The sequence below is a fragment of the Dermacentor albipictus genome, chromosome 1, assembly GCF_038994185.2.
Source record: "Dermacentor albipictus isolate Rhodes 1998 colony chromosome 1, USDA_Dalb.pri_finalv2, whole genome shotgun sequence".
NCBI lineage: Eukaryota > Metazoa > Arthropoda > Arachnida > Ixodida > Ixodidae > Dermacentor > Dermacentor albipictus.
Genome location: NC_091821.1, coordinates 355051955 through 355068110, shown reverse-complemented (window position 1 = coordinate 355068110; position 16156 = coordinate 355051955). Strand labels below are relative to the sequence as shown.

The 16156-nt window shown below is 47.4% G+C and overlaps 1 protein-coding gene across 1 annotated transcript in view; it reads right to left on the bottom strand.

Annotated features, from left to right (window-relative positions):
* Positions 1-1321: 1321 nt before the first annotated feature.
* LOC135901958 (cyclic nucleotide-gated channel rod photoreceptor subunit alpha) overlaps positions 1322-16156 on the bottom strand; it is a 309309-nt gene continuing 294474 nt past the window's right edge. Inside the window, exons 3-7 of the mRNA XM_070535808.1 lie at positions 14564-14766; positions 13543-13861; positions 7604-8042; positions 5524-6005; positions 1322-2276 (exon numbers count right to left, since the gene is read on the bottom strand). Of these exons, the coding sequence (XP_070391909.1) occupies positions 5720-6005; positions 7604-8042; positions 13543-13861; positions 14564-14766 (1247 nt within the window). The 3' untranslated portion in view covers positions 1322-2276; positions 5524-5719. The remainder of the gene's footprint in view (positions 2277-5523; positions 6006-7603; positions 8043-13542; positions 13862-14563; positions 14767-16156) is intronic.

Here is a 16156-nt window from a genome sequence, read left to right as displayed (position 1 = left end):
GCAACCAGGTCCCACAGATGCAGTGTTTCACATGAGCTCATAAAACAAGGAAGCCGGGATGATGATTGGTCCATGACAGTATTGAGGATGATCCAAGCAAACATTTGTGCCTGAGAGAGAGAGAGAGACAATATAAGAAGGTTGTCAAGATAATGTTACTGACGACTGTGTTACGCGACCCAAAGGGCTAAGTTTGACACGTGGCGAGCAGGAGGAGTCCCGTCTTGACTGAGAACCGAGGATGCGCTCATGGCACAACCGCGGCAAAATATGTGCTTCCAAACCATGATCTATTAAAAAGTGTAGGCGCTCATCTGGATACATAATTGCTTTTTTTCCCTTTAACTTCGTATAAAGATAACGCACCGAGAAATATATGCGGCTCCCTTCTCTCTTTCCTTCAGCTGAGGTCGATTCCTCGCGCTACTGGCCCCTGAACGAGAACGCGCGAAATGAACTATACACCTGTTCACTGCACCCGAAAACTAGTTTGTTCAAGTGGTCAAATGGCATTTCGCTAGGTTCATGCAATTCGTAAGTCATGTCAGAGTATTTTCATTTTCCGCGGTCGCGCGGGAAATACCAGTGATAAATTATGTCTTTTGCTCGTATTTTGTACTTGGTTCGCGACTGTAGAACAAATTTCCCGTGTACATTGCTCTTGATTCCGTTTGTTTTCACTTTTGTTTCGAAGAATAGCTTTTTTCTCTTGACAGTGACACACCAAGACGTTGCGAGAATAAGTGAGAATATTGGCATTTTCTTTTGGGCTACGTGGTTTCTTCCATTCTTTCCGTGTCACTGACTACGTCTATATTACTTTTACCTTTTAACTGCCAAAAGAAACGGAACTACTTAATAAATTAACTGCTGGAACTATAGTGCATGTACGCTTGTTTGGCTTTGCAGTCCCGCGATGCCATTCCTCTTTTGTGATTTGAGTAAGTCTATAAAACCTATACGCAAAAGTTCATTGGTTCCTGCTCCTCAGCTCGGAGGAACATCTTTCCATGTTGGGAGAGCGTATTTAAGAGCAAATTACAGCAACCTTCATCAGCCTATCATACCAGATACTACTAAGATCTAAGAACCCTGTGTCATCAAAATCTCGCCTAAGGCTTACGTTAAAAGGTGAACTACTAGCTTATGATTCTACCGAGACCTAATCCGGCAAATTTTTCAAAGCTCGAAAGTAATTCCTTAAGCTCCAGTACAGCATCTTATCACCTGTAGAGCTCAAAGGTTCAAATTCAAAAAGTTTTGCTTACACACTATAAGCAACTCAGTCTCCGGCTTGTGAGAGACACTTATGACATTTTTTTTATCCTCACAGCAACGAGTGACATCGTCACAACCAGAGTCTTAAGCCTTCATTAGAACAATACCTATGTTTTCTGTTGTACGTTTTTGGCAACAACAATCACAGAAGAGATACTCAACTAAGACTAGACTACTTTTTTCTGCCAACACGATCACATTCACTGTTTTTGTGCAAGCCTATACAACATGCTCCACGAAAATTTTAAACAATTCTCATAATTGTCGACGTCACGCCACAGGCGTGCGCGAGAATGAGTGAGGGTACACACCGTTGTCATTATTACTATTTAGCAGCACTCAACCGCACAAATTCTCGTCGTGCGGAATAAAAAATAAGAAAATGCGAGGAAAGTTACTGAGAAGTAATTCGACATCCCAGTTGCCATGTGCTCCAAACGCACCACAACACACGCACTTTCAAAGGAGCACAAAGCATTTCAAAGATGCTCTTGGTAGGTTGAGTTTGTTGTCGCAGTCTTCCATTGGTCGATACTGCTACTGCGGCTTAGATCGAGATAAAAGAATATCGTTAAGAAAGAAAAGTACAAGGAGGAGAAGTAGCAAAGGACTTTACGTTCCTGGTGTTCATTTGACCAAAGAAACAAAGGGAAACGAAAGTGTGACAACAAAGAAATAAGAAACGCAAGAGTGCCGTTATTTTCTGTGTGTGTGTGTCTCAGAGCGTCAGTCTGTGCTCTTTGCACAGTCACTTGCTTCCGCTTCTCCGAACGCATGTGCGCACGTATTTGTGTCCTCGTAGTCTTGCGTTCACGCGCACAATGCCTTCCGGGTGGATGTAACCTCGCCGGGCGGTCGCATGCAGGCGTGTAGTGACTTTGCTGGGAGTGGCAATACTTTATTTACACCTTCGGCGAGACTGGCTGGTGTCGACTGGAGATGGTGGGCTTTTATTTGTGCTAAGGGACGCAGTCTCTTTCACACTGCTGCACAGCTTTCTGAAATGGAAATAAAAAAAAGAAAGTGCATTGTTTATTGAAAAGAGAGTAAGAGAGAGATTATTTAGGAACACGTCAAGCTAACTGACGCATACGGTCAAAACATGCGTCCTTTTCAAGAAACCAAATGAAAAGGCAGGGTGTGCTTTCAACGCCACAGCATTGAAGTTAAAACGAACAAACGCAGACGCTTCCACGTATTTACAACCGATATCAAACACGACAGCCAGTTTTTCAAAAGGGGCATTTGCTTCTTGACACCAAACTGGCTCCGATAGCAGTAGTATTGATACGAAGTTCGAAGGTTACTCTTAACAAATCACACAATCAGCTCCTAGGCCTCTGTGCAGGAGGCCTTGATATTGTAGCATTGAACAATGTATTTTCATCGTTCATCACAGTCTCAAGGCTTTACAACATCCACGCTTACGCTCACGAGTCCTTGTTATTCTTTGATATCCTCGTACCATTTATTTTGCTTACGGGAACCCAGCGAAAAACTGACGGCGCCCTTACAACGCTTTGAAGCTGGTGAACATTGGGTTAGCGTAAGAAAAATACATTGTGAAAGATCTGTTCAGTCGAAGCCTGCAATATTGATAAATATTCAGGATAGGAAAAAATCGCCATCCACCTGAGGAACGTAAAAAGTAACCCTATGTAGGTTTCTCAGGCAAAAAAAAAAAGAACATTTTCTTTTTGAGACAGCTGCACGGGCTTCGGGGCTTTGTGCCACAGTCCGATGAACGACAATTTTCCCTTCCATGAATCTTCATCCACTTTGCTGGCTACAGCAGCACTGAGTGTTCATGTACTTCAAGTTTTCTTACTAATTCGACATCGTTCTGGGATGTGTTAGCCTCCTGGTTAACTCAGATGATAAAGTGACCGACCCGGAAAGGCGCTAGACCTGCATTCAATCGCCGAATGAAGAATTTTCTTCAAGTGCGAACATTTATTTTGATGAACCGAGTAGGGTTTCCTTTCAGCTTATTGTTATAATTGGTGGCTGGCAATTTTCCCTTTCCGCAATACATCATAGACAACTAGTGGCCCCTTAAGATACAGGCGCTAGATCGAATCAAGGAACATGAGTCACAGGACCTTTCTAACTCTTGATGACATAAATCCAAAGTCCCCCTTCGACACTTTATTTGATCTCCACCAATCATTATCATCATCAGCGTATTTATGTTCACTGCAAGGCGAAGACATCTCCCAGCGATCTACACTTGCTGCTAGCCTGTACATGCTGTTTTCTTCTTATGCTTGCAAACTTCACAATTTCGTACTAGCACCTAATTCCCTGCCGTCCCCGACTGCGCTTCCCTTCCCTTGCTATAAATTCTGTAAATTTAATAGACGGCCGGTTAACTGCCATACACATTACGTAGCCTGCCCACCTGCATTTTCTTTCTCCTAATTTCAACTAGAATAGCAACTAGCTTGTTTGATTTCAACTAGAATAGCAACTAGCCTTGTTTGCTCTTTCATCCACACCGTTGTCTTCCCGTATCTTATTGGGTACGACTAAAATTTTTTTCGTTACATTGCTTGTTGCGTTGTCTTGAACTTCTCCTCAAGTTACTTAGCTAACGTTCAAGCCATTCCCAATATGTTAGTAGGGGCAGAATTGAATGAGTGTACAGTCATGTTTTCAAAGATAGCTTTAAGCTGCCGGTCATAACTTTGTAATGTCTACGGTATGCACTCCAATCCATATTTTTTTTTTCTGTGAATTTCCTTTACTTGATCAGTCTCCGGTCATTAAAAGCCTAGGTAAACGTATCCTTGAATAGATTCTAAAAGTTGACTTCCAATTATAAATTCTGGCTATCTTAACAGACTAGTACACATTACATTTGTATTCTGAATAACAATCTTCAATCCTACTAGTAGATTTTCGCCGATAAGGCTCTGACTCAGTTGTTGGAATTCACCGCCAGGGCTGACGAACAGAAAAATGTTATTTGCAAACCGTAGGTTGCTGAAATATTCGCCGTTGCTCCTCACTGCTAATACTTCCCTGTCTAATAGCTTGAATACCTCTTCTAAGCATGCAGTGAATGTTATTGGAGAGATTGTGTCTATATTTCTGACGCCTTTATTGATAGGTACTTTTCCACTTTTTTTGCAGAGAATTGGGTAGCTGTGGAACCTTTGAAAGTATTTCCTAGGGCATTTACGACTGCTTCTGCTACTCCTTAACTACAGAATGCCTCCATGATTGCTGCTATCTCTATTAAATCGTGTGCATTTTCGTAATCCAAGAAAGCCATATACAGAGGTTGGTTGTACTCAGCAGGTTGGTGCTCTTCCTGAAGCCAGCCAGTTCTCGCGGATTATTGATGTCAAGCGTTGCTCTGGTTCTGTTAAACATTACCTAAGTGAATATATCTTTTACAATACTGAAAACAAGCTAATTGGCCTGTTATTCGTAAATTTTTTACGTTTCCCTCGTAATGGATTAGTATAATTTTGACATTCTTGCAACTCTCTGGTACTTTGGAAGCCTTGTGACATTTGCGTATAAATGGTCGCAAGCTTTCAAACTATAATATTCCATACATTTTTCAGTACATTGACTGTTATCATCCTCCCCTGCCTACGTATGCATCTAGTTAATGTTGAGACTTCGAAGAAGTAATTTGAGCACACAGTCCATGTGCTTTTTTAGTTGTTGTTTAGTCACTTCAAGGATTGAAATTACTGCGCTGTAACAAAAAAATTTAAGTGTTATTTGTAGTCACATACCTGTCAAAAATACTGTGCCTTAAAACATGAAGCAAGCTTCGGATAGGTGCGGAAAGAAAGCTGATCCGAGCTAATCGATTCCTCATCCTCCAGCAAGCCTGCGCACTTGTACGACTAACTTTTCCTTGAACTTTCCCTAAACACGATCGGTTGTCACCAACTGCAAGGTCACTCTAGTTCCAAGATAAGGGCAGCCTTTTTTCCCTCAGGTAGTGCTGGTGGAAGTCCCCACCCCTTCTGCCCTCTTACTGCTCTTTATGTTTCACCCGCAGACACTTAATTTTAATGGCATAAGCCTCAGGAAATCACTCACACACAAGAAAAAAGAACAGAAATTGCCGGGGAAGAAGAATGCGGAATCGCACGCGAGCCCACATACACGCTTGCCTGCACACGCGGCTGCACTGAAACAGACACGTACGAGCCGCAAGTATGCGGCTTCCTTTTCCCACTTGGCACCCAAAGTTTCAGTGGTTGACGAGAGGCCACTCACTGTATGAGCGTGCACCAACCACCGGCATGAAGTAGGTGCCCAACGTCCAGGCGTGCGGCACCTGCCGCTTCCAAAGAGTTCCCCACGTCGACGTCCAAGGGGCGGCGTGCTTCGTGGCCGCAGCAGCAAAGAACTGGAACCCGCCAAGGAGCCAGCGGTCCCCGAATAAGCAAAGGGAGACGAGCAGTGGACGATGTCAGATGATGGACTCGCGGTTTCGCTCCTGCTCGTCCGAGGAGCATCCACTGCTCTCGGGGCTCGCCGCACCGCATATCTGCAGCTCGATCTCAGCGAGCCGACTCTCGACCTCCCACTGCTGCTGGCTCAGCTTGACGCTCATGGTGGCGTTCTCAGCCTCGAGAGTGACCAGCCGCTCACGCAGTCTCTTGATCTCGGCAAGCAGGGCCTCTTGGGACGCGTCCCGGACTGAAAGGGGGTTCATGCCGCCACCACTGCCCATCACGCCGCCGCACAGCAGTGGGCTGCCAGAGACGAGAGTGACAAGGAACTGTGTCAGTAACAAAGTTTTGCACAACAACTTTCGCTACAGCCCTATCCAAGAAAAAAAAAACATTTGTCATGCCCATTCAGCTCGAATGAAGATATCGAGGTCCCATATAGAAACCTGTATGTTCCCATATATCGTATAGAGCATGTCTCATGTAATTCCCCTGTTCATTGTATAAATATAGGGCGATATCATATAAAAACCCGCATGTTCACATATATTATATAAGGCTTGTTCTATATAATCCCCATATCTAGTATATGAACATGTGGGGTCTCATATAAAATCCCGCATGTTAACATACATCATGTGGGGCAAATTCCGTAAGATTATATGAGCATACACGGCCTAAAACCACGCATGATCAGATATATCATATGGACCCAATACGATATGATTATATGAACACGCGGAAATCCCATATAAACAAAATTGTGGCAGAACCCGTCTTGCGATGACTGTCGATAGTAATGCGTTAGCATTGAATCGATATAGCGAAACAACGTATTTCCACCGTCGGAAAGAGCTATTTATGAGGCGTGCATTACAGCGGGACTCCTTTTTCGCGCTTCCCTAAGAGCACTTTGCGCCACCTAGCGTCACCGCCTCCACGACGCCTGAGCGTGCCCTTCTAAATGCATGGCTCGCCGGTGCGGGCGAACGCTGAGAAACGCGTCGTGCGGCCACATAGCGCCTCTCTCACGCTCCTTTCTGGAGACGCTGCGCCATGTGGTGGCACTACCGAGAAGTCCAAGCGTGAACTCCGAGACGGGAGGCGTGGCATGCCGGCGCCTACGAACGCTGAGAACTGTTCCCTGGTTTGCCGCAAACTCAGTACCCAGGTTGGCGGGAGATTTATTCTACAGTGGCCCATACCCAGTGCGTTCATGGCGCAGCTCGCTATAACGTTGGCGTGAGCGGCGTTCACTGAAAAGCGGCATATATCCAGTGCATTTGTGGCGCAGAGTGCTGATGCGTCGGGTTGCTGTCCTTGAGGAACCCTTTAGATGTGGGTTCGGTCCCGTTCAGCGTCGGATAATTTCAAGGGATAGTTTTCGTCATTGTATCGCGGCACATTCATAGTGGCACATAACCATTTACCCAAGTTAGCGTCGAAGACGTTCATTGAAGAGTGGCACAAACCTACTGGCACATACCCAGTGACCCAAGTTAGCATCAAAGATGTTCATTGCAGACCAGCACAGACCGAGTGTCCCGTTCCCAGCGCCCCAAGTCGTCGTCATAGGGTTTACTAGAACAGTGGTACCTACAGAGTCTTGCGTCTACAGTGACCCATGTCGGCGTATTTAGAGGTTCGTTGAAAAGAAGCACGTATGTACACAGTGTCACATACTCAGTGACCCGAGACGGTCCAAAGGTTGGTTTCGAACCCTGTTACCTCAGCAGAGCAACCTGGTGCGCTGAGCAACCTGAGCAACCTGAAGTAGGCGGAAAAACGGTTTAGAAACAAACGTAGATATATCGATGTATAGATAAATAGATCCCGAAAAGTTCGCGAAGTACCCTATAATGCTAACGCATTACTAAAGAAACCAAAGGCGGCGACCCAACCTGGGCACCATCAGCTGTGCCGTGGACGCGGGTGAAGTGCCGGCCGGGCTCGCGTTGCTGGACAGGTCGGCCGCCGCGAAGCCTATGCCTGGAGATGGCGGCGGCAGCGGCTGGCGGTACGGCGACGCTGGTGTGGTCGTCACCGTCATGGGCGCCAGCCGCCTTGGCTCCGCCGAGGATGCGGCGGACGGCGGCGGAGGCGGGTGCTGCTGGTGTTGCTTAGGGGGATGGCGTTGGTCGTAAGGTACGGCACCGGCGCCGTTTGATCGGCTGCTGCTGAGGGGGCTTTCGGCCGCCGGAGGGGCCGAGGAAGGCTGGAGGAGGGCGGCGACTGAGGAGGAGGCCTCCTTGGAGGGGGCGCCCGGAGTCACCTCTTCCAAGGGCAGCTTGCCTCTAGACTCGACCAGACCCGGGGTGCTCCGGCTCCTGCCCAGGGACACTGCAGAGCCACCGGGCCCCCGCCGCACGGGAGAGCCGCCAGCGGGGCGCCGCGAAACACACAGAAAGAGAACGCGGCAGGGTTAGGCGGCTACCACAACGAGCGGCACGCAGCCCACACAATTGTTGCTTACTGCGTCCCAAGATCGGGAGCCGAGGGACACCAGCTTCAGGAAAGCTGGCTAAGAACTAGACACCCCAAGAACGGCGTGTTTGTAGCGACGACGCGGAAGACTGTCACCTGTTCTGCACACTCGCCAGTCAACACTACCGCACTCGATTGCCTTGCTTCAGCCTCCTACCCCCCCCCCCCCCAAAAAAAAAAATAAAGAAAAGAAAGAACGAAAGGAGGAGCAGCTATAGACAAGTGTTCGTGGACAACGGCTGCTGCGAAAAAGCGAATAACTCACTCGGTCTTTTCATTTTACATAGCGCTTGGGCGAATTAATACGCGAGGTCTGAGCAAGTCTCCTGTGAAGGAAAGTACTGTTGGTGGCTGATGCATGTGCCCGAAACTGGTAATTTACGTTGAGTTGTAGCTTGGCCCATGGTGTATTCAGGATATTCTAGAGTTCACCTGTACCTATATTTACTACCTGAAGTGCAGGGCGACAATCAGAATTCACTAGTGTTCCTTAGAAACAACAAAAATTCGTCCCTTCCAGCACTACCATTGCGACTATAGTACCCATGATATTGGTTTCTATCGTCACCATGGGGCGTCATCTCCCATGAACAAGCTGTACGTGAGACGTTTTATTATCAAACGAATCTTGAAGGTCGACATGACGTAGCGGCCATAAAATATCAGGCTACGTGGCCTAGGCTGAGAAGAAATTCAATTTTTTGTTAGGAATCGTAAAGCAGCTTCAAATACACGTACGATAGCAAGACGCGAGACACACGCGGGTGCTGCTTGTGTCTTCGCATCTTTCGTGCGCCTTTACCATTCCTAATAGTGAAACACCTGGCCCAAGCTAGATTCCATCCTGGTAAATTTCTCGATGCACCCGTGGTCCCCAAGCACCTAAGATATTTTTTTATTTATTTAGGAATACTGCAGGTCATAGAAGGCCCAGGCAGGAGGGGAAAGGTACATTTAAAAAACACAATAGACTGACGAAGCAACTTATGGGGTTTAACGTGCCAAAACCACTTTCTGATTATGAGGCTCGCAGTAGTGGAGGACTCCGGAAATTTCGACCACCTGGGGTTCTTTAACGTGCACCTAAATCTAAGTACACGGGTTTTTTCGCATTTCGCCCCCATCGAAATGCGGCCGCCGCGGCCGGGATTCGATCCCGCGACCTCGTGCTCAGCAGCTCAACACCATAGCCTCTGAGCAACCACGGCGGGTCCCCAAACACCTGTCCCCGGCTGTGCGTATATCACACTAAAGCGTAGCGGCGGCGCATACAAAAAAGATATGACTGCAGCAGGGTTTAGACTAGCAACGATTAGTTCCGCCGCTCTGCATACTTATTAGTAAACCACGACAGGACAGTGAACTCGCTTTTAAGACGAATAAAAAAAATAAAAAGAACAGCAATATTGTTGCACTGCGCAACCCAAGCATCGTCTTCTGAAATCGAATTAAATCTAACGCCGAATCACTAATTTCGCGATAGAAAGAGTAAGAAATCTGAAGGCAATTGCTAGCTATATTTTATAGTGCATTCATAGCTCACAGTGCTTTGGTGCTCGCACGAGTGATATGTTGTAGTCTCAGTTGCAAGGAAGTATACAAGTTACACAGCTTTGGGCGCAGAAGCGTCGATATTTTCGCGCAGAAATATGTAAACACGGCAAAGCGTCTGTGCGTTTTGTAATTTGCACGCGATTACTCAAACGTTAGTTAAAGCAAAGAACGGTGAGGCTGACAAGTGATGAAAGGTATGCAGAGTGTTTTAGTTAGCGTTAGAGTTAGAGTTAGAGTTAGAGTGCAGAGTGAGAGTTTTTAGAGTGCAGAGTTTTTGAGCTTGCTTCAGTCAGCCACAGAGCTATCTCTCACGTGGATATTCTCGGGTTTTCTGGTAGAGAGCAATCTAGTGGAACTAGAAGAAAAAGGGGGTTCTGAAAGAGAAAAAGTAGTCTACAATCTAGTGGTGCCCATGTCTAGGGGCTCCACCCATTGAGCGTTTTATTTTACAATGGTACAAGTGCTTAAGAAACAAATGAAAGTTTATCATCTACACCTAATGAAGGAATTATTGACGAATATGGTGGTGCGGCCGAATTTTATTACGTTTGCAACATACTTTGCTCGTCGCAAGCGAAAACCTCGTATGTTACGCATGAAACTGCCACTGACGCAATAGTTCCTAATCACTTGCGTTTTTCCACATGTTTTAAAAAGCACAGTAAGTAGACACCACGCCATTTGTTCCTACATCTAATGCACTTCGAGAGATACTAATTGTTCTAAATCTTGCTCACTGTGTGCAAAGGTTCAGACATTTTCCATTTCCATTGCTTACGCTTACTGCAGTTTTCTGTTTTTTCGACCACTTACTGATAAACCGGAAAATGACTTAGAGCTTGTGCACGCAGTGGCAAAACACTACGAGAAGTTCGGAAGCAGGGCTGCATTCAAAAAGGTGCTGAACATAAATCTGCCAGGCGGGCTATAGGATAGTTTTCATCAAGCACAAAGTCTGAAGAAGGAGGTGCGACGGTACTACTTACGGACTCTATAGGTTAGCAGTAAAAAAACATGCGCCATGCTTGGAGATATGTGCAGTCTCATTTCCATGCGCGGATCAATAAACACGTGAGTCAAGTCCCGAAACCCATGTCTTCCTGTGCAGTGACGTGCTACCGAAACAAGTAAACAGAGAAATGAATATGAATTGGAAAGGAAATTTAAGAAGGGCATGTGAATTGAATGTGGTCAACGCCGTTGTAGCAGGCGCTGTTCGTGCTCTTCGATAAACTAACATGAGTGTCATGACTTTTGTAGCCTACATAAGGTAGCAAAGCTGCTAAAGATTTCAGATTACGTAGCAAAAGAGACACATTCATCGTTTCAACCGCGTCGCCAGGTAAAAACAAAGCGATCAAAAACGAAAGGAGAGGCGCTGACAGGTAGACGGAAGGCCTTTCAGACAGAGCTTAAGAATAGAAGAAGAAAAAGACGGCGCGAAAAAAGGAGCGGGTCGAGGCGCGAGAGTTGGCGACCGAATTTCTGCCGAACGGGACCCCGAGGAGTCGTTTACTCGCGACAGAGTTGCGCTTCGCACATTCCTGCGCACTAGCATCGCCGATAAGCCTGCCTCTGTGGCGGTGGCGACGCTGCGCACCCGGCCAGGAAAAAAAAAAAAACGCCTACGAGCGCGAGCGCGCTCGAACAAATCGCAAGCCGGCGACACACCGCACCGCAGAGCCACCTAGCATACAGCGCAGTCCGGTCTTTGCGCTTCCAATTCAGAAGCCTCGTATGTTTCGCGCCAGAGCGCTGCAGCAGGGATGCTACAGCGCAGCCAGCCTTGACAGGCAGGGAATGTTTTCGCTTCGCATTCACGTTGCCATCGCACGGGGGAACCAGGCGCCAGCCTAGCCTCGCAGCCGGCTGGGGGTTCTCAACGTAAGCGCGCTCGGCGACGAGACGAGAGGCGTCGAGCCCGTTTCATCAGGCCGGCCTCTGCTTCTCCTTCATTCGCAGTTATTGCTTCCGTCATAAATGTCATCGCCGTGCCTGAGCAGCGCGCCAACATCTGCGTCCTAACCATACAACACGCGTCGCGCTTTCACTGCCCGAGCATTCGTTTGCTCGCTCGGGGGAAAAAAAAAAGCGTCCCCTTCGACGCCGCAACAGTTGTGCAGCGACGATGTCGTATACCGGGCGCGCTTTGCTCGCATTCTCGCCGGCGTGCTGTTACGCAGACGCCGTAACGCAAAGCAAACGCGCGCGAGCGTTAGGTTTTGCCGCAGTGCGGGTGAGCTGTGGTACGCAGCCGACAAAAAAAAAAAAAAAAATGCCGTGCGGCGCGTGTTTGTTTGCGCCGAATGTTTGGCGTGTTCGGGTGCTGTTGCTTCGGATAGCTTTCAGCGAGAGTTCCCCGCTGCGAAGCACAGAGCTATTTGCTGATCTGCGGGCCACAATATATGTTGACGTTATGGGTGTTTCGCCCGAGTGTTGGCGTGCTCATTTTCCAGCCGATCTGACACACCGAAATGAATGCCAGCTTAGTTTTTGAGCTCTGTATAAGAAAGGTGACGTGCAGTGCCTCGTCGACATGGTTGTCTTGGTAAAATTTTTGTTGTATTTGCCGCACAGCTGAGACTGAGGACGGTGGTTCGCGTTTTATGTTGCAGTACATTTATGGTGAATATCCTTACACCGACTTCACTCTTACCCCAATATGTTACCTACCTAGTTTAAACACTAAACGTCTGTTCTGGTCCTGTGATGCGAAACTAATCGCAATCAGGCCTACACTAGTGTGTCTAGTTTCTTAAATATTTTCAGTTATATCAGTGATCATGAAGGCTACAGTTAAAGAAATGAGAGAAGGAAAGAGTGAGAGAAAGAAGCAGAGGCAAAATAGCGAAGAAAACAAAAGTATTCATTACAACAAACAAAAACCATTCGACGCCAAAATGTAATGCAGAACGACGTTGTGCAAGAGATGCTGACAGTAGATTTGAGTGCCTCACATGCATCCGAGTAATTTCTAGGTTGCATCGAGATTTTTCTTAGGAAAGCTGTAATTATGAAGCTATTTGTCAATGTTGTTGTTGACACCACACCTATTAACCCTTTATTGACGCCTGCTAGTTGTGCCCACGACTTTTGTTGTTTGAAGACAGTCTTTATAACATATGTTGGCTGCTGCCCATGAACTTGAACCATTCGCCTGTTTTACGACAAAGAAAATGCTACTTGCACTACTGACTGCATAACATTTATTTGAGTATGAACAATATTTCTGCTGTCTTTCTCGTTAAGGAGCCTTTAGCACCAATTTAGTGAAAGAGACATATGTGAATCGAGAAGTGCTGGAAGGTGAGCTGTAGATGTTATTTATCTTTCTTTAAAAAAATGCGAGAAAACTCAGGGAATGGCTAAAGCGCTTTTCGTTGCTGATCTTGAGCAACAGTCTAACTCACCTATTCACTCGTGCTTTCTTTGTTTTATTTCTTTTTTTCTGCCAAAACCCAATTTTAGGCTCTCAAGCTCTGCTGTCAGCCACTGTGTCGAAACAAAGGTGAAGCGATCAGCGCAAATAAAAGTTGCCCAAGAGGAGAGTGGGGCACAAAAACGAAATGGTAAGAAATACGCAGAGGAGAATGCAGGGAGCAAATAGACAGCAAGCGAGCAGACAGGCGAGCAAGCGAGTGATAGAGACAGATGGGCGAGAGAGGAGCAGGCCTAAGAAGAGGAAGAAGAGGAAGAGAATGGAAAGGAGTAAACGAGTGTGCCGGTGTAATAACGGTATATCGGTGGAGGGGGCATTCTGGTGGTGCCGGGCGGGTGGGCTTGTGTTTTGCACTTGACAAACCTCTGTCGAGCGCGCCCAGATTGTCGGCGAGGCCGGCCTCAGAAGCGTACGAGGGGGCTCCCCTCATCGTCGAGGGGGCCGCGTAGCGCGCGGCCGGGGGTCGCGAAGCGGAGGAAGAAGAAGGTTGTTGTAGTCGCTGGGCCAGCGTCGACGAGGAGAGGAGGAGGGGCGAGGCGGGCGCGTCCAGCTGGAGAACAGAGCCCGCGAGGAACCTACTTTTGCGCATCGGCTCTCGCTTGTACTTCTCCAGCCGCTTGACGGCGATCGCTTCTAGACGCACCCGGGCGGCGGGGTAGTCCTTGAGCACGTCCCACATGTCCTGGCAAAGAGAACGGGGAAGAAAAAGAGGAAGTAGAGAGTAAACAAAACGGGCTGAAATTTGGGCCAATGATTTAAATTCGGCCGGAGAGGATCTTTGCCGAGCCGACTCGCCTCTGGCACCCACGAATCCTAGCTGCCTAGGTATGCATGTCTTGAGAGAGTCATGTGCCTATAGCTAAAGTTCGCTACTGACCACGATAAATTTTCACTGACTGCCAAGAGGACTCCACATGACAGTGAACGAGGAGCGCTCTCAGAAAAATGAGAGTTTGGTCTGGCCTCTCATACCATAGTCATCCAGCTAATAGCGATGACGTATAAAATGATACTGGCGCACATATCAAACTTCCACCACGTAGAGAAAAGCACGCTGTCAAAGATAATTCCTGTATCTGAGTGTCCCGCAGGCGAGTTAATAGCACCTTCGAGAGCAGTGAATCTGCCCATCAACGACGCCGGTTTACGTTGTGTCATGTACAAGCAGATTGGGTGTGCCACAGCTTTGGGAGATCAGTGGGGAAATGTGCGTGGTAATGGGAAATTTTGAAGAGTGTGTAACAAATTGGTCAGGCAACAATCTTAGAGAAACCAATGGCCCATGGGAGCACTTAGTAGACACACCGTTTGTGCTAGTTCCACTAACTAGGCACTCGGTGTACTTGCACAGTAGACGCGTTCCCAAATGCGGGAGCGTGTATACCTGCTTGTAGAGGCAGAAGAGGTCCGAGTAGCCGACGGAGCGCACCGAAGCCGTGCGGCGGTTGCCGGCCGTTCCCATGTTGAGGATGGAGATCTCGCCGAAGTAAGAGCCCGCGCGCAGCGTCGCCAGCACCGTCTTGCCGTTGTCCGTGACCACTTGGAGCCGGCCGCGGTTCACAATGTACATCTCCTTGCCCACTTCACCTGCAAGGTGGAAGCAGGAGAACGAATCGATTGAACGATAACTGCAGGTAGCAATGGCTTCACGTTCAGCTCACGTCAGAGAAAAAAAAGAACAGGTCTCGCTCCTAGCGATTGCATATTTATGTTTTAAAGCTCCTTCTTAAAGCTCACTTTAGCTAAAAAAAATAAAAAGAATTGTGAAACGGTAGTAACCTAAATTGAGAATGTCACCTAGTAGTTACGACGGCAGCGATTCTTGCCCCTTTTTACGAAACGTAAAAATGGACTCGCCAACGTAGTTACAGAAAGTCTTAGGTGTACACTTCCAAAAAACGGAGAGCCATAAGAGAGAAAGAGAGATAAAGAAAGAGTGACAAGAGAGAGAGAGGGAGAGAAAGGCAAAGGAAAGACAGGGAGGTTAACCAGAGATTATCTCCGGTTGGCTACCCTGTACTGAGGGAGGGGCAAGGGGATGCGATAGGTGAGAGAAAATGATAAAACACACACACACACACACACACACACACACACACACACACACACACACACGCACACACACACACACACACACACACACACACACACACACGCACACACACACACACACACACACGCGCACGCACACACACGCACGCACGCACGCAAACACACACACACACACACACACACACACACACCTACGCACGATATACACGAACTGTTTCTGTGGGCACTGTCACGCAGTCTGCAAAGGCGTTCCTAGTGTCACGCAGTGTCTTCGTACAATCCTACGTAGGATTGTACGTAGATTGTACAAGAGTACACTGTGTGCCGAGAAGTGGAGAGAAAACTAGGTGAAGACAAAAGTATCAAACCTGGAAGGCCTGAATGTTAAGTTAGATGACAGCGCAACGTAAGCTGTACGATGTTGAGGCCGACATTTAGCCACGAGCCGTACCACTCACAAGTTGAATTTGTTCAGTCAACAAGTTGCATTTTCGCAGAGTAACGCACAATAGCGTCCTGTACTGCATTCCGATCTTCAACGACCGGCTCTGTGACGGAGTGCGTCAGCTTCCACTGCTTGTGATGCATGCAAATTCAACTATACTTCGAGCTCCGTCAGGGTAATGCTAGCTAAAATAATTATTTCACGTGTGAGACTGTTCTAATCTTGTCGAAGGGACACAACAACGTCTAGACCGACTCGCAGGACGAGGGCACTGTCGGTCTGCCCCACCTTGCTTTTGCAAATCAAGGCACAATGAACGAGCGTTACTGCCTATATTACGCTTCTCCTTGCCAATGTGCCACAACGGATAAGATTGCTTTATTTTGGGTTTAGTACCAACTTTCGTGAGTGGTACGGCCGTGTCAACTTTTCCCCGAGGCTCCCATTCGTGTGCGACGACAGTAAGCAATAAATTTTAGG